This window comes from Homarus americanus, unplaced genomic scaffold (genome assembly GCF_018991925.1).
Source record: "Homarus americanus isolate GMGI-L3 unplaced genomic scaffold, GMGI_Hamer_2.0 scaffold39675, whole genome shotgun sequence".
In the NCBI taxonomy this organism is placed as follows: domain Eukaryota; kingdom Metazoa; phylum Arthropoda; class Malacostraca; order Decapoda; family Nephropidae; genus Homarus; species Homarus americanus.
This window is the reverse complement of record NW_024736071.1, coordinates 15,248,548-15,270,062: the sequence shown is the minus strand read 5'-3', so window position 1 is coordinate 15,270,062 and position 21,515 is coordinate 15,248,548. Positions and strand designations below refer to the sequence as shown.

The 21,515-nt window shown below is 35.8% G+C and overlaps 1 protein-coding gene across 10 annotated transcripts in view; it reads left to right on the top strand.

Annotated features, from left to right (window-relative positions):
- Nucleotides 1-21,299, top strand: part of LOC121871815 (eye-specific diacylglycerol kinase-like) — a 160,998-nt gene extending 139,699 nt beyond the window's left edge. For 4 of the 10 annotated variants that reach the window (XR_006089954.1, XR_006089953.1, XR_006089952.1 and 1 more), the window contains 8 exons: nt 35-125; nt 2,452-2,596; nt 4,298-4,474; nt 5,895-5,936; nt 8,248-8,311; nt 9,012-9,169; nt 16,444-18,581; nt 19,159-21,299. Coding sequence is in view for 2 of the 10 variants with exons in the window: in XM_042374318.1 (XP_042230252.1) it covers nt 35-125; nt 2,452-2,596; nt 4,298-4,474; nt 5,895-5,936; nt 8,248-8,311; nt 9,012-9,169; nt 16,444-16,607; nt 17,787-17,839 (894 nt within the window). In the remaining 8 variants the exon portion in view is untranslated. The remainder of the gene's footprint in view (nt 1-34; nt 126-2,451; nt 2,597-4,297; nt 4,475-5,894; nt 5,937-8,247; nt 8,312-9,011; nt 9,170-16,443; nt 18,582-19,158) is intronic. The other 6 variants (XR_006089956.1, XM_042374318.1, XM_042374317.1 and 3 more) reach the window with 6 other exon arrangements.
- The last annotated feature ends 216 nt before the right edge of the window (nt 21,300-21,515 follow it).

The window sequence follows — 21,515 nt, the reverse complement described above, 5'->3', positions numbered from 1 at the left end:
ACATAGTAAATAACTTAGTGTGGATGTCTTACAGGTCCGTAAACACGTCAACCGCATGATGGAAGAGACAGCACACAAGGGTCGCTCCACCAAGCCCCTGTCCGAGAGCTGGTGTTTCCTCGACTGTGAGTATTGCCACTCATTATCACCGTAGTATGTCCTCAGAAACCCTGCCCTCATCCTCACTTGAGCTCTTCCCATCACCACCTTAGTACCTCCTGTACCTGGGTAATCATCACCCAAGTACCTGTCCTCATTTTCACTTGAGTACAATACATATTATTTTTTTGTTAAAATAACTTCACTGTCATACCTCCGCGCCATCACCTGTCATCTTCACGATCACACTTGCATCATCATAGCATTTTATGGCATTTTTTCACACTTGCACGGGTTAGCAGCAATTACCTGATGGTAGTTTACTTTGCTACATGGTCTCTTGCAGGCATGGGGCAATTAAGTTTCAAATTTAACTATTTAAGTTAATTTTAAAAAAATCCAGTAACGTTAACCCGTTTTTTTAACATTAACTAATTAAGTTAAGATTTTTTTGATTAAGTTAAGTAAAGTTAACCAGTCTGTGACAAATTAGGGTAATTTTCATGTGGATTAAATAACTTAATGGCCTGTAAATGTTTTCCAGAAGAGTCAATGAATACTGTAGTTTGAATACCTGAATAGTGAGGCAGTCTGGCACACTACCTCCTTGGTATGAATAAGTCTTGAGATCAAATAATTATAAATTCTAGACTTTTTTATTTTTTACTCAACAGTTTTTCACATGTAAATAATTTTATTATTTCAGTATGCAAAACCAAGTTAGACTTTCTTACTTGAAAAATTATATGATAAGATAATAATTCTGCATATCATATAAATAATAATCAATGAAAGTTCAAACTCAAACTTTTTCATCACATACTTATTACACTTTATAATGCTAAATATATTGGATACTCACTGGGCACAAGGGCTGATGTGTTATATATTATTTGTTATTTTTTCTAAGGAGTTAATTGATAATTAATCAGAGTTAATCAGTTAACTTGCCCAAATTTTGATTAGTTAGGTTAAACTGTTATTTCAAAACTTAACTAGTTAAGCTAAGTTAATTAATTGCCCCATGCCTGGTTCTCTTTTAGTCTCTCTTGTCAAATATCATTACTGTGTCTTTACAGGCATTTGTCAAGACAGTCAGCATCATTATGAACACTTTAACCATTGTAAATAAATTATAAACTTGGAGTTTTGTTTAAAATGTATTTCTTTGTAAAAAGAAATGGTAATGTATTAATAAATAAATAGAGTAAAGTGATAACTTAAAGACTATGTAATTATATGGGCTTATTGGATCTGAGGCTAGAACATGGTAGTTGCGCAAACTCAGATCAGGAAAGGAGGAAACGTTAAACAAATTCTTTTCTTCAGTGTCTACAAGAGAAGATGTGAACAATCTCCCTGCATTTGAGAAAAGATGTTTGACACAACGCTGAAGAACCTTATGTTCTCAAAAGAGTACATAAGAAACAAATTGTCAGAGCTAAAGTTTCATAAGAACCCTGGTCCTGACATGGTGCATCCCAAAGTGCTAAGAGAGTTGTGCAACGAGCATGCTGAGCCCTTTAAGATCCTGTTCTGTAGATGCTTGAATGAGCAAAAGGTCCCTAGTGACTGGAAAATGGCATATGTGAGTCCTTATTCAAGCAGGGTGATCGCTACTCCACGAATAATTATCGGCTAGTGAGCCTGACCTGCATAGTGTGTAAAGTACGGTACTAGAGAGCATTATAAGAGATGCCATGTACAATGGAACAACCTTGTAACGAACTGCCAATATGGTTTTATGCTGGGACACTCCTGTTTGGACCCAGATCCTGGAGTGATTATTGTAAACTCTTTGAGCATTCTGCCAAAGAGTGTTTTGATGGCATTGAGCGTGAGCTCATTCAAGACCAGACTTAACCATCACTGGCACAGGTACAAATACATTCTAAGGTCAGTACAAGCACAGTACAGTACTTGCTAACAGTGCATAACAGAGATGTGACTGACCGCCCAAACGGCTAATGAACCAATCAGTGGTGAAGGGGATAAAAGGAAAGGACTGTGTATAGACTTCAGCTGCAAAAAACCTGGAAATTGCAGGATTTCTGGGATCTGGAATGACAATTTTGATTATTACTTATGTAAATGTATCCTAAAGTTCTTTGGACCTCAAACCCCATCTTACAATTGTGGATCTTTTTTTTTTTTCCTCGACATGTTTGGCAAATTTTGATAAAGTTTACAGATAGTTTTCTTGACGTGTCTAGAAATATTATCTCTGGAAGAATGTAACCTGCAGATAGGAATGACAAATATTTAAAACAAAAATATTTATTGATTACCAGTATGCTTAAAGAACAAGCTTTTCCATTTGATTAACAGAACTTACCATATTAATACTTCCAGCATGCACAGCAGAAAGATTCTTCCGTATAGATCGAGCTCAGGAGCACCTCCACTATGTGACGGACATTTGCACTGAGGATCTCTTCGTGCTGGACCCAGAGCTCATTGATCCCACCGCCATCAGTGGCATAAGAGGGGATGTGAGGTGAGGTGGTCAGGATTTTCTAGGGTTGGGCAGATGGGGATGAGATGAAGGGAGAAAGAACCTAGATGCAAGTAAGAGTGTGAGATAAGGTGGGAAGTATGGCCACTGTGGATTTGAGTTCTTGGCCATCTCATTGTATGTCTGATGCAGGACTTTCTAGTCATTTTAATTTACAGGCTACAGTGGGTAATACTTCTAAAGTGATACTGTACTATATGTTGCATGAGGGCCATAAAAAAGATAGTTATGCTTAATTTTTTTTATTTTCTAAAGATTCACACAATTCTTGACCTATTAACTTGAACCAAAAGGACGAACTACAAGAAGATATGTTATTATAGCTTTACTTATCACAAAATAATCACTAAATTAAAATAGAAATGAACAGCCAAAATATGCACACACTGTATTAAATAAGAATTCCTTGATATCTTACAAAGTATACTCTTAAATAAGAAACTGATGGCTTTATTAAGTATGCTGGCACTTATAAAGGGAAATATTAAATATTATTCTGTATTACATCACTGTAGCTTAGCAGATAATACAAATATGTACAAATTTTCATTAGTTAACTAGAAAAAAAAATGAAGGGAAAGCTGAAGATCCACAGTGGTGACAACTCCCAGAGCTCATTATTTTCCTGAGAAACAGTTGCTGTTGAATGCGCAGATTATAATGATTTAGTTCCAATAAGGTGAGTATTAGCTTGTTAGATTAACTAGTTTGCATGCCTTTTCTATAATATTTTCACAGTATTCTAGTGGATGTGATTTTACTCCTGCAAGGCTTAGAAGAATGTACATTTGTAATTGCAGTATTGTCTAAACATTAAATCCATCCCCAGTTGTGTTCTGGTGCATTTATACTACTGATTGGTTATACTTTGTAATAAACTCATCTTATCTACAGTTTTATCCAAAACCTTTTTGAACCTTCTTTCTTCAGATTTTAATTATTCAATGAAAAAGTTGGCCATTTTGTAGACCTGAGACCGTTTAGGTGATCCTCAGTGCCTTAACATCAGCAGTTCCTCATTATTCACTTGATAGATAGATAGATAGATAGATAGATAGATAGATAGATATACTGTACTGTATAGATAAAGTATTCCTCCACCTATGTGCAAACAAGTTCACTAGTCCACTTGGATGGGAGCTGCACTTCAGTAGCACTCAACACCCATTATCTCAACCTTGACTACTGGATTAGTTCCTAAGTGTAATAGTTCCAATTTGACTCGATCGAATTCCACTCCAAGAATAGACTGTACAGGGGGTACCCAGGTAACTGAAGCATTACCACTGTGGCATCCATTGTATTGTCGATATGTAGAGTTATTTTGGTAATGTTTTTGTATCTTCCCACTTTTATTGCTGAATAATTTCATAAATATTAGAATGCGATAACCATGGCTGCTGTAATTACTTGTTCCAGTCTTGCATCATGTATTTTCTGGAGATTAGGGTATCAGTGCCATAACCTACCCATTCTTCTATTATGACAAGACTTCACAAAACATTAATTTGTAATATTGGTGGTTTGGTAACAGACAACATTACTATGATAATTATAGCATCAGATAATAATGATGTTATAGTCAGTTGCTGTGTTAACTGCAGTACCCAAGTAATGTAAGACCCTGGTATAGTATGGTGGCCTGGTAACTGTGGTATTCCTGGTTATGACTGGGTCTCACAGCGTGGACAACGACATTGACCATAGCGAGAGGATGGCCATGGTAAGCGACAGTGACTCTGGAGTGGGCGGAACTGATGCGGAGCAGCGAAACCCCACCCCCGCCCTCACCGCCAGCCAAGACTCCTCTGACACCGGGGAGGAGGAGGTGGAGGCGGCCCTGGAGGCCGGGGTACCCAGGTAAACAGCTCACACTCCTGACCCGCGTGGAGGCACCTGACTCTCGATCTGTCGAAGGGAAGATGCCTTGGGGTAGCCTTCTAGAAGGAGGGGAACTTATTGAAGTACTGTACAGGCAATTTAGTCTTCATTTTTTCCTGTAATGTCAATCAGATAAAAAGATATTTTTGCATCATTGGATACTGTTTAGTTCCAAGATCATAGAATAATGAGCAGAATATAAATGAAATTAGTTGCAAGTTTAACAAGTTTATTGTTTCTGTATATTTTGAAATCTGAATGCAACAAGTCTGTCAGCTTCCTCCACGTGGCCACCCATATGTAGACATATTAGCTGCTTGGGGCACGAGGTCTAGCGAGGCTGTGGCTGGTGTGGGTGCTGCTGATACTGCTGCTGTTGCTGATGTTGGTGTTGGTTCCATTGGTGCTGACGATGATGCTACTCTTTACAACTGCTCATAAGGACCTTCGCAGCTTTTTCTTGCCTTAGGGCTAATGCAGAATACAGGAGCCTCGTAAAATAAAATGCAAAACAGAGACACATTAGGAGAGACAATTTCTTGATAATTTTATCAGTTATTCTGTGAATGATACTTTATTTTGTGACAACCAATATTATTGCTTGCTTTTTATTTTTTTAGCTATTTAAATCTTTGCTAAGTACTGGTCTAAGTATCTGCAGCCCAAATCTTCATGGACAAACATTGTTGGCTAGTGTACTTGACATTCTGCAGCCTTAACATGCATTGGTGATGTATGTGAGTCACTGCAACTTAGGCAAACATTGTTTGTCCATAAGTTATTCTCTGCAGCCCCACCTACTTCAATTTGGCTGGGCTTTCCATCACTTAAGCCCTTGCCAGCAGTGGCAAATATTCTATGGTTTAAGAATAGAAACAAAGAAATCTGACAATCTGGTTTTTCGTGTTCACTTTTCACTCTTACTTACTGGAAACTGCAATTTCCTCATGTGCACAAGTTTAACTAGTGTAGTTCTTGCATGGTTATTTTATTATTGTTCAAGGAATAAATCCGAGATGGGAACACAACATGGATTCAGGTACATACTTCACTTCAACATTAGTGGGCATGATATAACTGGTAATTATTTTTCTTAAGCTTTTCTTCTTGCAGTGTATGTAATGTTAAAAGCTATTGCAGCATTTGGTCTTTTGAATAAGGACTGTACTTGACTTTGTGCTGCCTTGCTGTATATGTGTGTATGCATACACATACACAGCAGATTTTTTTCATTTGAATTGTATTTCTGGAATGCATATTGTATATTGTTATATGAAAATAGAATATGTATGCATTTTGTAATGTAGACCATCAGTTATTTTATTTGCTCATGTGTCATTTTCCTTTTTTCTTGGACTCTTTTGGACTTCATCTAACGTGATTCATGACCGTCAATCAGCTTGCATGACCGTGTCTTTGGTCCAGAATACTACCCTCCCAGGTACATCTTTTTCCTCTAATTGTTTGTATATGTACAGTGTAAAAGCAAAATGTATTGTCATAGAAATATCAGTAGCAGCATAGAGAGATATGTTATTAAAGTAGGATACCCATTTTACACAAACAAATACTGTACCCTATATGTAAATGAACCCACCGTAAGGATGAAAACTTATGGCTGTTTTAGTATGGGGTGACTACCACCAACTTAACAACCACATTACTCTCAGTCAAATGTTTGAGACACAAGTAGGCAGACTTCTTTTGTGATCTGTGATAACCTAATTATTATAAAATCCCCATCCATGTTGTTAATATGCTAATGTAACTGGGACAGACTGATCAGGGTTACAAATTTTATAATCCCTAGGTGTTACTCTCTCACAGGCATGGATTTTTGTATTCAAAAGTCCCTGTGTTTACATTTTAGCAGAGCCTTTAAACCCTGTAAAAATATTTATTTTTTATATATGTACCCGAGAGTGAGTGAGAGTTAGTGTGAGCATGTGTGCGTTCGTTTATTTGTTAGTTCAAGCGTTCAAACTTTTATTCATTCATCTTTGTCTGGATGTCTTTATGTATGTTTGTTTATCAGCTGATACTGCCATTTACTCCACTTTTTATGTTTGAGTTTTCTCTATACAGGGTATATTGTATTCAGTGTTGTGTCCATTTGTTTGTTTGTCCAACTTTATTTGTCTGGGATTACTGTACAGTAAATGTCTATACTTGTCTGTCTGTATTTTATTTTTTCTGTTAATCCTCTGGTACTTCTGGGTCATGGTTGAAAACCTCACCCCCTCGTTGTCTTTCGATGCTGGTTGCGTCAGTAACAGGAACAGTTTTTCCATTTTAGTAAACATTAGGGAGAGCAATCCAGACCCAAATTGCACCCTTACGGTGGGGACACTGGGCACTTTCCTCCAAACATGTTGCCCATTTTGCTGGCCATTGGCTTGACTACCCAGCAAGCAGCAGGATTTCAGCTTTTGCTAGAAATGGACAACGTTTTGGCGGGGATCTTTGCTGGCTGGATTAGTGCTCAAATGAGCTTCATATAATTTCAAGTAAAAATTTAAATAAATCATGAACAATAATAATGTAAAATATAACACATAAACGGTGATATGTTTCTATTTATTTGTCTCTTTAAAACTTCTTTAATACTATTAAATCACTATTCTGGGTCTTCTTTGACCAGCCAGCTTCCGCCACTTTTAAAGACACTTCACGATGCACCCATTGTCTTTTCTTTAGCTTTTGCAGATGCCTCACTTGCTTCTGTAATTGAAGAACTATAGCACAATCCTGCAAAGCCTCAACTGTAGTAACGGGATCCATGGCAAACTTCATCTATACGCTTTGTTGTTGTTTTTGTTACGTTAGGCAGATGCGCCGACAAAGCAACCCAGTGTGACACAAAATGTGTCTTTGTTTTGCTGGCCGGACCATGTTTGCCAAACATGTTTGGAGGAAAGTGTCCAGTGTGCCACCACCTTTAGCGATACTTCTGTTCATGCATTTCTGCTTATGGGAGGGGTGCTCTCAGTGTGAGATACGGTTGAGCTTGAGGGGTCGTGCCAGCATGGGAGCGCTTAGCAATGTAATTTGCATTGAAAGACCACAAGAGGGTTAATGTTTGTGTCTGTCAGTCCGTTTGTTTGATTCACTGTTTCTGTTTTTTATGAGTTTGTATCTGGCCAGATGTCTAAATAACAATGTCTTGAACATTTCTATATCCATATCTTGTCTGTCCATCTAATTGTACATCTCTTTGTCCAGTAATGCTTATTTTGAATCTCCTTATTTTTTGAAGGTTTGTTGCTGTCAGTAGTTGTCTGTTCTCTTTGTGTTATAGTTTATATCATGTGTGTAATGGAGTGTTAGTCTTTGGGTCTATGTGTATGTCTCTCCAGTTACCTCTCAGTTTTCAGACTGGATTTTATATTTTCATACTATTTCCCTCCTTCTCGGTACAACTGTTTGACTGACTTCCTGACTGAATTTTTACTTAATTCTCTGAATGAATAAGAGTGGTTTTGTGTCCTATGGCCTAAGTGAATGGGTGACTGAATGTGTGTCTGATTGGCAAGTTGGTTGTCATAGCGTTGGTGTCTGTTTGACTTGATTATTTGTTGCTGCATATGATCACACCGAGTGTAAATTAGATCGTGGCATATTTCTGTTTGTTTGTAAAACGTTTACTGTCTTGACTGATAATATCAATGTTGATGCATATTTTTGTTGAATATCAAAGTATCCTTAAACTAATCTTGCTCCTCCTGTGACCTCTCTGTGTCCTTCTTCCTCAGCCACCTTCTTGAGAAGAACTCAGATGGGATCATAAAGGCTGCCAAGCAAGGGGATCTAAAGATGGTAAGTCAGCTTTCACATTACAATTTTCAGCTTTATCAGTATCTAAGTACTGTAGTTCTATTTGAAGTCTAGTGCCAAGAGGTTTGAAGGTGGTCTACTGACACAGGTGTCAAATATGCCTTAAGAAATTTTAAAAGACATTAAGGGAATTTTGGGTTCATAAGCAGCACTATGAATACTTAACCTGGACAAGTTATTTGTATACGCAAAAACTTTTTGAGTAGCTACTCATAGGTACAGGTATCCCTGGAGATACAAACGTTTGTGATACAAATATTTGCTTATACAAATTTCATAAATTAACACCACTATATCGTGTTACAAAAGCTTTCTCCGTTTATATGAATTTGGGTCTCAGCAAAAATTCAAAACGCGAGCCCTGGCAGTCAGCTGGGGCGACCACATCCACCTAATGCTTTCCCTAACAGGCTGCAGTAGGAGTTGTGTTATGGTAAATTTTTAACTCATAATTTTTGGTATATAAACTTATCAAAACACATCTTTTACAGAATATGAATGAATGACAATGGGTGAACAGAAAATGTATGCATTATACTGTATATATAAACTAAAAGTTTTAGAAAGGATATTCACTGAACCTTTCTGCTCTGTTTTAGACGAAATTTAAGCTATAAATGACATCAACAGAAAGGACAGATTTTTTAGATGAAAATTAATCATCAATTTCTTTCTCCATCAGCTAAAGGATCTCCACTCACAAGGGTTTTCACTACTCTCAATTGATGCGCATGGACAGACTGCCCTTCACTATGGTGCACGCCATGGGCACAAAGACATTGTGCGTTATCTAATTGCATCTGCCCCGCCTTCCATCCTTGACATGGTGGATACAGATAAGTAAGTCTTGTATATTTTATGTTGTATCATCGATGTAAAAATGTCAATTTTCAGCACATAGATTTGCTTATAAGTACAGCACTGTATACTGTACAGTACTGTATTAGGACTACATTTAGCACAAAATCTCTAATTTCTGCCATTTTGTTAAGCTTATCCCCTTCTGAAATGCTGCTTATGCTGAGGAAGACCATGTCTGTGTGGTGAATGATTATCTTCAACAGTCCCTAACAATCACTATAAAACATATAGTACAATAAACCTTTGAAAGTCCAGACAATATTGGGGAAAGGGGGGTTCAGACTTACCAATTGTCCAGACTTTTACCAAGTGGGGGTTCTGGGGGCCACTGTGCAACTGAGCAGCCAGTAATTAGCCCCTGATGACCCTTAAATTTGTATTTTAAGGTGCAATAAATGTCATATGTGTTTCCATTTACATTTTCCTTCATATATAATAGTACAGTAGTAAGTAGTAGGCTGGTATCAAAAACAGGGAGTTACTGCCGCCTGGGAAGATATTGGAATCATAGTGTGTTGTCTAATGGTAAACCCTGCTGCCATATGGCATCACAAAAATTTTGAACACATTCCAGGTTACTGATTTGACTGACTTTTGGCCTCATTTACACACAATTGCTGGGATTCATTTGTCTCTCTTGCTTATAAAACAGAACATATACAGTACAGTATATATTGTTTCTTGATCTGTTTTCTTTTTCCATTTCTGTATTTATTTTATGATGCAATCCCCTCCCCCCTCCTGTGGTCCTGATGTGGGGTGGTGACCTGTGCCCCAGTGGGCTAATTCCCATTAAAAAAGATAAAATTCAATACAGTGGTCCCTCGGTTAACGAACACAATCCGTTCGAGCAGGTTGTTCGTTAACCGAAAAATTCGTTAACCGAAACCATTGTTTCAATGGGTTTTTGGGTAATTGGTTCCAGCTCACCGAAAATTGCCTAAATTCAACAAAAATGGTAGAAAAGTTCACTTACTTTGAGGTGTGTATGTAGAAGGCTCCTGGATGATGATGATGATGTGCATTTGAAGTGGGAGGTGGAGGAGAAGGAAGAAGAGAAGGCATTGGGGTGGAAGAGAAGTCACCCCATGGCACCATTTCACCCATAAAATTTTAGTTCTCTTGGTGTATTTCAAGATTATTTTCTTTAAATCAACACTGCACTGCATTATATATTGTCAATATGTAAAATATATTTCAAAATGACCAATAATTTGCTTGGAAACACAGAAAAAAAGCGTTTAGTTGAAGAGAGTCTCAAGCAAGATGTTACCTCCACTGAAAACAGAGAGAGACTAACACCTGTCTGGTGTGTTAACAGGCTGTATGGCACGCCAGAAATTAGTTTCTTTACCTTCAATTATGTTCAATAATTGTTGAAATGACTAAAAAAGTTAATATTAAACTTTTAAAATTATTGAATAGTATAAACTTCTTGATATTTACGAAAATAGTAAGGAATTTAAGCCCTAGAACTGATTAATGTATTGGCGGACTAATACTAAAGCTTGTTGACCGGCCAGTGCAAGCGAAAACATGTTGAGGTTGGTTCGTAAGAAATTCGTTAACCGAATTTTTGTTCGTTAACCGAATTTAAGAATCTTATGGGAGGCAGTTCGTTAACCGAAATTTCGAACCGAGGCGTTCGTTAACCGAGGGACCACTGTATTTTACATAATTTATTAAAATATATAATGTATTGGCTTTAATGGGGACATTGTTCAGTGATCTAATCAGATTTGATATAGGCTTAACGAGAGCTAATAGGTCTGAGATGACACTGAATATACTGTAAACGTGTTGGAGGTGGTGGGGGGACTAGTCCTTGCTATGTTCGCCAGTTTATTTTTATTTATTCATAATATTTTTCTCTTATGACCAGTCTCTTATTGTGTGTTTTTCATTAATAAATAATATAACATACAGTATTAAATAATAAAAGAAATATGATATTTAATTTTACTTAAAAATAGGGGGACAAACCGAATCGCAAGGTAATCTCTTCCATGACTGTCCTGACCACTCACCCCTTCCCTCTTTAAAGGAGGGGGATTGGGGGTGGGATGATTTGTTGCCGCTCTCGCGTTTGTTTTTATTTATTCATTATTATATTCTTGTATGATAAGCATCTTATGGTGTATGTTTCATCATTGATAATATAAAATATTAAATGATAGGAACAAATATGATACATTATTTGTAATTTGACTTCAAAATAATGAAGACTGAGATGGACTACGTTGGGTGTGTGTGCATGTGACAGGTGGATGATGCAATATGCGCTTGTCTTCTGATCTCTTCCCGGGAGATTATTTTACCAAAAATCTTACCATTTTTCTGTGTACAGTATTGAACCTAAACCTAACCAATTACTGTACAGTGCAGCATTGTGGACGAGTCCATTCTAAAAGTGGGGGAACAAACTGCTCACTCATGGGTCCAAGAAAAGGAAAGAAATCAAGGGATTGCTCGCTGGTGGTAATTTAAAATGACCGCACCCAGTGAGAATTTCAAACGGCAAATATTTAAGGGTTCGATCAAATGTTTCTTGTCCAGAAAGAGTCCGAATTATCCGGAAGTTGCAATTCCTGTCTTCCAAAGGCTTACAGTATATACAGTATGTGATGTTTCCCTTCAAAATGTCAATTACAGGTAGGCACCTCATGTCTATGATCAAAAACTAATGGTACCCCATTTTCCATCACACCATAAAAAGTTTGATATTGTGCAAATATATGCAAATATCTGAATTGTCTTAAGAAATTTTGCCGATAACTGGTACAGGTATCCGCAATTTAGCGATTGGGATGTATTCCTGAAAAAACAGATCGCTAAATGAAATGATCAAAAAGCAAACAGAAACGAGAAATAATATCCTAAACACGGATAAAAATAAATAAATAATATCTGTGGAGATGGCATGTAATTGTGTCGCGGAGTAACCGACTGGTCGACTTGCCATCCAGTAATGCGCAGAGCAGGTGAGTCTGAGTTGTGAACTATGTTATTGTTCAACTCATAATTTTGGGTAGATATGCATAATTTTAATAATTTTCTTTTGCTCTGTTGCCTGCACACACAATTGTTCATACAGAATGTGCAAACAAAAACAAAATAAAATAATTATCATAAGGTCAAAAATGTAAAGAGAATAAACAGTTTTCAACATGGTCAGCACCAGCTCTAAGAAGAATTTTAAAGTCAGTGCAGGTTGGCTTAACAGTTTCAGGAAGCGTTTCAACTTGAAAAACATTAGAATCACTGGTGAATCGACATTGGCAGACGAAGTAGGTGCATGGGTGTTCCTAGACGAATTCGGGAAATTAATTGAGGAAAAAGGATATCTTCCAGAGCAGGTCTTCAATGCTGACGAATCAGGTTTGTTTTGGAAGAAAATGCCAACCAGAACCTACATTTCCAAATCTGAGAAGCAGGCCCCCGGGTTCAAGGCTGCGAAGGACCGCGCCACTCTCCTACCTAACCTTCCGATGTTCAAGATATGTTACTCGTTTTTTATAATAGTTTTTGGTTAAAATACTGTTATATTAGTGATATTCTATTCATACTGTGCTTGATATAATACATTCACGGAAATGTAATATATTTGCTGAAATGACGTACGTATTACAGTGGAAAGTGGGATAAAATCGTGACGAAAGCAATGACTTTCTCTTTCTTTCGTTCAAAAGATGTTACCATAATCACTTTTCGAATGGTTTTCAGTTAAAAACTGTTGTATTACAATAATATTCCCTCCTAATTGACTTGAATAAATACTTGAATGGAAATATACAATATTTTTGTTGAAACTACCCGCGTTTCAGTGTAAAGTGTCGTAATAATAAATGGTAAACAATTTGCCTTCGGCACTCACTGTTTTAGGCACGGCGAGCCTCAGTTTATAGGACGTAGAATGTTTTTACTGAAGGTTTTGTTGTTCCAATACCCTCAAACACTTGGGTCGACCTATATATATATATATATATATATATATATATATATATATATATATATATATATATATATATATATATATATATATATATATATATATATATATATATATATATATATATATATATATATATATATATATATATATATATATATATATATATATATATATATTTATATATATATATATATATTTTTATATATATATATATATATTTATATATATATATATATATATATATATATATATATATATATATATATATATATATATATATATATATATTACCCGCCTAATCACTTAACGTTTTTCATATAATGCTGGTGCCTCGCCAGAGCTGAACTTTCACTTAACACGGATTTTTCAACATATGCGGTGAGTGTCCCGCTTGAGACGCTATTTTTAGATTTGCCCCACCGCCACCCTGCTTGACTGCCTGTTTTAGCTCATAAAATTCATACAAATTACCCGGCCAGAATATAATTTACATTGCTGGAATTCTTATAATTTGGTGATCATTTTGAATATAAACATCATATATTTTGCATTAGACATACAAATTTTAGATAAAATGTTTTCTCTGAGTAAATATGTTATCTTTTGTGCAAAATATATGACATTTATATTCAAAATATTCCTGGTCCTACAAGGAATCCAGCAATGTCAATTATATTATCCTAACTTTGGTTTGAGGTATTATTTATTACTAAAAAGTTAAAATATTCTGGTTTTCCCACACATCTCCTTGGGACGGTTGGTGGGGGGTGGGGGGGAGGGAGGGACCGACCGACCATCTGTTACCCTGTGAAGAATATTTTTTTTTTTTATTAACTGAAGATATTTGTTTTAGCTCATAAAATTCATACAAATTACCCGGCCAGAATATATTTTTCATTGCTGGAATTCTTATAATTTGATGCTCATTTTGAATATAAACATCATGTATTTTGCATTAGACATACAGATTTTAGATAAAATGTTTTCTCTGAGTAAATATGTTATCTTTTGTGCAAAATATATGACATTTATATTCAAAATATTCCTGGTCTTACAAGGAATCCAGCAATGTCAATTATATTATCCTAACTTTAATCTGAGGTATTATTTAATACAAAATGTTAAAATTTATTTTATTCACCCACCCTTTCTCTTGAAGGGAGGATTTGTGGGGGGTGGGGGGGAGGGTTGGGACTGACCACGCGGTTGGAAGAGGGGGGAGGCAAGGTGGGGTACTTTGATTGACAGATAGTGTTGTGAAGAATATTTTTTTTTTTTATTAACTGAAGATATTTGTTTTAGCTCATAAAATTCATACAAATTACCCGGCCAGAATATAATTTACATTGCTGGAATTCTTATAATTTGGTGATCATTTTGAATATAAACATCATATATTTTGCATTAGACATACAAATTTTAGATAAAATGTTTTTTCTGAGTAAATATGTTATCTTTTGTGCAAAATATATGACATTTATATTCAAAATATTCCTGGTCTTACAAGGAATCCAGCAATGTCAATTGTATTATCCTAACTTTAGTTTGAGGTATTATTTATTAAAATTTAGTGGTTTTCCCCAAAAAATTTCTCAGAGGGAAGAGCCAGCAGTGTAGTGTGAGAAGAGGGGGAGGGAGTTGAGTCCATTATTTGAATGGACATTAACTTGGCGACTGTATTTCTCTATTTCTCTTAAGTATTAATTGTGTGCATGTACCATCATAAAATTAAGATGTTATTTTTACTACAACATAGTTATGTGTCTTCAAAAAGTGGAGTTTGGGGGTCGGGCCTGGTTTCTATTGGAATTAATCCCATATGTTCTGTTGTTCACTTAACGCGGATTTCACTTAACACGGGACCCTCTGGGTTCTATTGACCGTGTTAAGTGGGGTACAACTGTATATATATATATATATATATATATATATATATATATATATATATATATATATATATATATATATATATATATATATATATATATATATTTCATGTAGATCCACAATGAAAATGTGGATAAAGGTAAATCTTGATAAAATCCTGCGGAAGCGTTGTTTCCCTTTTCCAGCGTGATTTTATCAACCATATATATATATATATATATATATATATATATATATATATATATATATATATATATATATATATATATATATATATATATATATATATATATATATATATATATATATATATATATATATATATACATACATATCTGATGGCGGCTCGTGAAAAATAAAATGGAGGGACTGCAAGTCTCACACAACAGTAGGATACACAAATTTGACCTACCTCAGGTATGAGTTGTAGTTGATGTCCACGAATTCCCAGGGCATGGTAGTAGTGTTGGTGGTAGAAGGGATGGCCGAGGTGGTGATGGACCAGTATTAATTGAAAATAAAGTCGGTGTGTCTGCTCTTCGATGTAGCAAAATTGTTTATTAATATTTCATTAAAATCCTTTATTTCTGTTATCATTTTATTTTCAATGGATATCACTGCTAAAGCAGACAGTCTGTCATTCACCATGGTACTGCGCAAAAAAGTTTTAATTCTCTTGTACTGTTCTGTTGAATGGATAAAACTGGTGTAGGTCTTCCTCTTGCTTTGATTTCAGTCTTTTCATTTAATGTCAGCTGGGAAAAGTTGATGTTTTGCAAATACTTCACTCGATTTTCCATCGTCAAAGGGTAATTAAAGAAAGCACGATTTAACCACACCGTCCACACGCAATGTAAACACGTTGTACGAGACTGAGCTGCTTCAAGTGCAGCTCATTGTCTCCAGAAGTGGTGCGGCGGCGGCGCCAATTAATAACAGACATGAATCGTACAGCATTGACAGCAACTATGAAAGTAACTTAAATTTTGGTCTGATTTTAATGAAAATTCACTTAGCAACGTATTGAAAATAATTAAATAACATATAAAATGATATATTTGTTGGTGGTGTATTATTCAGCTGTCTCTCTAAAGGAATCATACGCCTGGCAGTGAGTGTCTGGGGGGACTGCAGCTCTGCAGCCCTATGCAAGAGCCGCCACTGTATATATATATATATATATATATATATATATATATATATATATATATATATAATTTTGCCAATCTTAAGGGTTTTCAGGAACAGAACCATTGTAATAAACAAGGATTACTTGCATAATAACCAGGTTTTATTGAATAAAATGTTTTTAATAGTTTTGGTGTGTTTACAGATTATTTTAGTGTAAATGATAAATATCTCACGGAATACTGAAATATTTTAGAGACTTGTTAATATTGCCATGAATTTCCAGGGGCCAGACAGCACTTCACCAGGCTGCGTACAACCGACGACGAACAGTTTGTTGTATGCTGGTAGCAGCAGGTGCCTCCCTCACCATCAGGGACCTACTGGGCAACACTCCCAGGGCTCTGGCCCAACGTGCAGATGACCAGGAGTTGGCTGCCTATCTGGAGAGTAAGTGCCAGCTTATGGGTCTTGGTGCATCCATGCCAGAGGGAGAAGATCAGTCATCTCTTCCTTGCCACACATCTTATTCCCACTCGCTCAGGGGTGCACGTCACCACGCACTCGCTAAAAGGCTAAGAGTAGAAAGATTAATATAGTACAGTACACATATTTTATTTTATTGCACTGTGTGAGGTAGTTCTTTTGTCCCTCACTAAATTTTCAGATTTTTACCAAGGCTATAAGGCCTTTACAAGGCAATATAAGGCTCATGTTGCACATGAATGGTATTCAGGAAGCTGACTAAACTCACATCATACCATACTACCTTTCCCTTAACTTGAAAGCCTATGCTATAATGTACAGTAGTTGTTGCTCTAGAAAGCATTTTTGCTATGCTGTACAAAGGGGCAGAAAACACAAATTTTGGTAGGAAGTGTGTTGTAAGTTGACTTGAGTTTCTCCTGACTTCTGGCCACAGCCTCAGTCACGTGCACCGTCCTCGTGGAGGGAGTCCTTTGAACCACACGAGCTTGGACCATTTTTGTTAAGGACAAGAGGCCTTTCTTAGTTTATAAATACTGCTTTTAGGCAAACTGTTGAGTGTTGTCTTCCATAAGTGCCCCCAAATCTTATGTTACTTGATGGAGATCATTTATCAGAGTAGAAAAATTGGTGTGAATGGAGCGTTTAAGTTATTGGTAATTTGGGTAACCCTTTACCAAAGGTTAATTTGATATCCCGTGAAAACAGATGTGCATGCTTGTTTTATAACCCTGCCTGAGTACTATTGGAATGCCAACTTAGCCTTCTGATAAATGCAACTAACATAAGAATATGAATTAAATAATATTCTTAAAAGTAACAGGGTGATAGCCTTTATGAGACGGGGCTCTCAGAATTTCTTGAATTTTACCCATTTTGTTAGATGTGTAATTATAACATTAGATTTTTGGTGTTATATAATAGGAAGTGATGACAGAAGGGAAGAATACTTCTCACTTTGACTTGTGATTAAGATTTTGATTTTATTATGAACACAAAAGTTTAACCCATACTTCTTTTCATATGTTGATTTGACAGGAAAGTGGACTTCCATGTTGTCTTCTTAGTCTTCAGTATACAGTATTTGAATAATTTTTTTTTTTTACATTTTTTTGTGGTTTCCATTCTTTATTGCTTTTTCAGGCCAAGAGAAATTCTCTCAACCCAACAATAGTAATCTCAATTACGTTGACTAAACTGCGAACAAAAAAATATACTTCCTTAGGTAACGGTGGGTGGCTCCTGTTATGGCAGGTCCCAGGTTCTTGTTTATGTAAGAATGTAGCGATGCAGTTTAGATATATTGTCAATGAATCACATTTTGCACCACTGCTTTGCCAATTTAGTTACACATAAAGTAATTAATTATGTAGAGGTAAATCTTGTAGCCATAAAAAAGTGAACTCATGCACACCCACCCAGTGATTAAAAGTTGTTTGTATAAAAAGTATATATTAATCTTTTTGTAATTAATAGTTTTGGTGGCATTAGAAAGAAGGTTCTTGTATTTGCCATTGATGAATATTTAATTTCTATCAAAGTAGCCTACCAAGGGTGAAAGGCTACATACTGATGGAAAATGTGCCGTGACAGGTGATGAGGGCCTTTAGGTGAGAATTATATTGGGCTGAGCTGATTGTTGCTTTACCTCAATACTCTTTATTATTCTCAGTGAAGGTGTATTGAAGGTCAACTGATATCTGATCACGGTACAGGAATTTTTTATGCAAGATAATGTTTTGGATGGCAATCACTTATTTCCAGCAGTATTTTTGCAGTCATGATATTTATAAATTTAAATCAACTTCCCCTTGAATGAAATACCTATCCAAAACATATGACAGTATTGTGTAGATAGTGTGCCAACAGAGTGGATTACACATCACCTCGCTGTTTCTTGCACGCTCTATGCCAAGGATTCTGCTCTGGCTCTGTTCTGTACGTATGAACAACGCTAAAGTTGCCCTTTTTTCCTTTAAGCATTTTAGATCTATCTTGTCCATACTTTATAGATTTTAATGTTTTTACAGTTATTATACATGAAAACACTAAAGAAATTAGAAGTTAAAGTAGATCCTTAAGTTCAAGTTTTCATTAATTCCCTTCAAGTGTTAAAGTTGTCATGATCATACTCAGAGCTTCATAACGACACAGTTTATCTTCTTTCTTTCTTTTCCTTAAATGCATGTGTTCATGTCAAAATACTAGCATTATTTTCAATCTGTTGTGATATTTCCTACATGCATGATTATTTTCCTTAGAAATATGTTCATTTTAGGTAATCACTTATAATGTCTGGCAAAAAGCTTTCAAAAATAGAAATGGGCTTTAGTGCTTATGTCATGATCTGCATTTGTTACTTTCTTAAATCATGCCAAATGCATTTATTGCAATTGTATATTAATGTGTTGCTTTTGTGCCTGCTTTAAATATACAAGCTTTCACTATTGCTAAAGAATAGTCTTTGATTAGCTTTTTTTAAATGGTGATGTAACTAGACAAATATTTTTTTCAGGCCAGGAGCAGTTTCAGACCATGGTTCATGAGGACTTGGAGACAACCGTATGATTGAGGCTGTACCTCGGCCAAGGATCATGGAAACCCATCCTCTGGCTGAGCTTGGCAACCTTCAGAGTGGATGATCTCTTCTTACATAAACTTATCATCTCTTGACACATTATTGAATTTTTTCTTGTGTTTTATATGAATCAACATAGAGGGATGAGAGGATGATTTTCATCTCTAGTCAGTTTTAGTAATTCCATCTCAAGTTTGTCAAGCCTCCATACAAAACAAGAAACAGCTGCGGAATCTGACTGATACATGTGAGTTGTCAGAATGCTGTATTAAAACATACAGTAAAGTTTTATGGTCTGAAAGATGAAGAAAACCAAGACTGCTCTGCTGCTGGTCTTCCACTGTGAACAACTTTTGGACAGTGAACAGATGTAGACATGGTTGCCAACCTAAGTCATTCCAGTCAAATATAAGATATTTAATGTGTCTGTGTAATTCATGTGTAGGTTTTTTGAAACCCCTTTAATCTTTAGTATTTAAATACCCATAACCTGCATACAGTAAAGTCCCCTGATAAGCTTAGTGTCCCACTGTGCTTCAATCATATGCTATATAAATATATATATATAAAAATAATTTTTTTTAAGGATAATATATCTATTTAAATTTCAATCAATTAAGTGTACTTTAATATTGTTGTTTTCCCACAGTTACTTTTCTTGTATGGCATCCGTAGATAGGTATGTGCAGTTTGGACATATCAGTATTGTAGTCATTGTAGCTTCTTGTTTCATCAACACTATTGGTTTCCTAAGATCTGCTCATGTGAGGCAGTTAAAAGTATTGACTTGTATGTTGAAGGTAACACAGAGTGAGCTGTGAGAGACTGATGGAAAGCTAGGAATTTTTTTCTGGATGATAGGCTATATTAATAAGGTATACTTGCTCTGTTATGGAATATACCTATGAACTTTAAATAGGTCAAAGTTTAGTACTAAAAGATGAAGTTATTTAGGAATATATAGTGTTATTTGATACCAGCACGATATGCTAGCCTGAACTGCTTGGTGGCGTTGTACGATGTCTCCCCCCTATGTGCCAGGCATGAGACTAGCATCCGAGTAGTCATGTCATGAAGGAGAGTCATTAATGTATTGCTCGTCCTGGTGCAGTTTCAGGGTTTGACTCTGGGCCGCCCAAATACCGTACTACATGTTATTTTTACAATTGGTTTGAATTCCAATGGTTTAAAGGATATCAGGCAAAGTATCAAAATGTTTAACGTATTTCTTCATTCTGAGTTTGAGTGTGTTTAAAAAAATGACAAGTATTGAGAAGTGTTCTGTGTGAAAATATCTTTCATGCACAGTGTCTGGGCTTCCCATAGTCACATCCATGTTGGGTATGCACATGAAATTGCACAAGAAGCTTGAGCAAGTAGATATCTCTATCTTATGATAAATATGCTGGTAAAGATAGGTAATATTTAGTTAATTTGATTTGATTACCTTTATGCACTAGTGTTAAAGTATAATCAAGAGCCATTGTTTACAGATGCCAATTAGAACTATGAGTAGACCATAGCGTGTAGAATATATGTGCAATCTGTCAACAGTCGCTCCTATTGAAAATGCGGGGAATAGTGCATAGGGGTCAAATCACGTATTCTTGCTTGTACAACATTTCATTTATGTGGTAGTCGCATAACCTAGTTAGAAAGTTAAACAGTAAATTGTACTCAGAATATGTTTTCATGGAAGAAGGTACATGCAAGATGTCATAAAATAACTTCATCTTTTCACTTCAAACTCAAATTGATAATTGAAAATATACCTGGAAAGTGGTTTTAGAAAGCCAAGGTTAGACTCAACAAAGTGAAAGATCAAGAGGACTGAATGATTTGTAAGTGGATGTGTCCACTTACAAACAGGTAGTTGATGAATAGGTCTTAAAATTACTTAACTTCTTTATTTTCTTCTTTAAAGTCTGCCTATTACATTCCGGAATCAAATTGTTTCTCAAGATGATGTGTTACCTTATTTCCTTGTTCTCTAAATTTGTTCCTTACTAAATCTGTGATCTACCAAGTGCTGAGAAGTTCTCTTCCACATGTCATTACTGAATAAACTTTTAGTCTTATTTATTGTGTCTGTTACACCAATTTATTTACCGTAATTACATTACAAAGTGAATTCTCAAAATTCAGATATCACCTCCCTAAATCATAAATTTTAATATTTCAGCATTTTATAAACCAAAATGGTTAGTGTTGGGCACACACTAGCACAATGGGAGTGGTTAGTGTTGAGCACACAATAGCACAATGGGTATCTTAAGTGCTTAGGCTATGTTAGG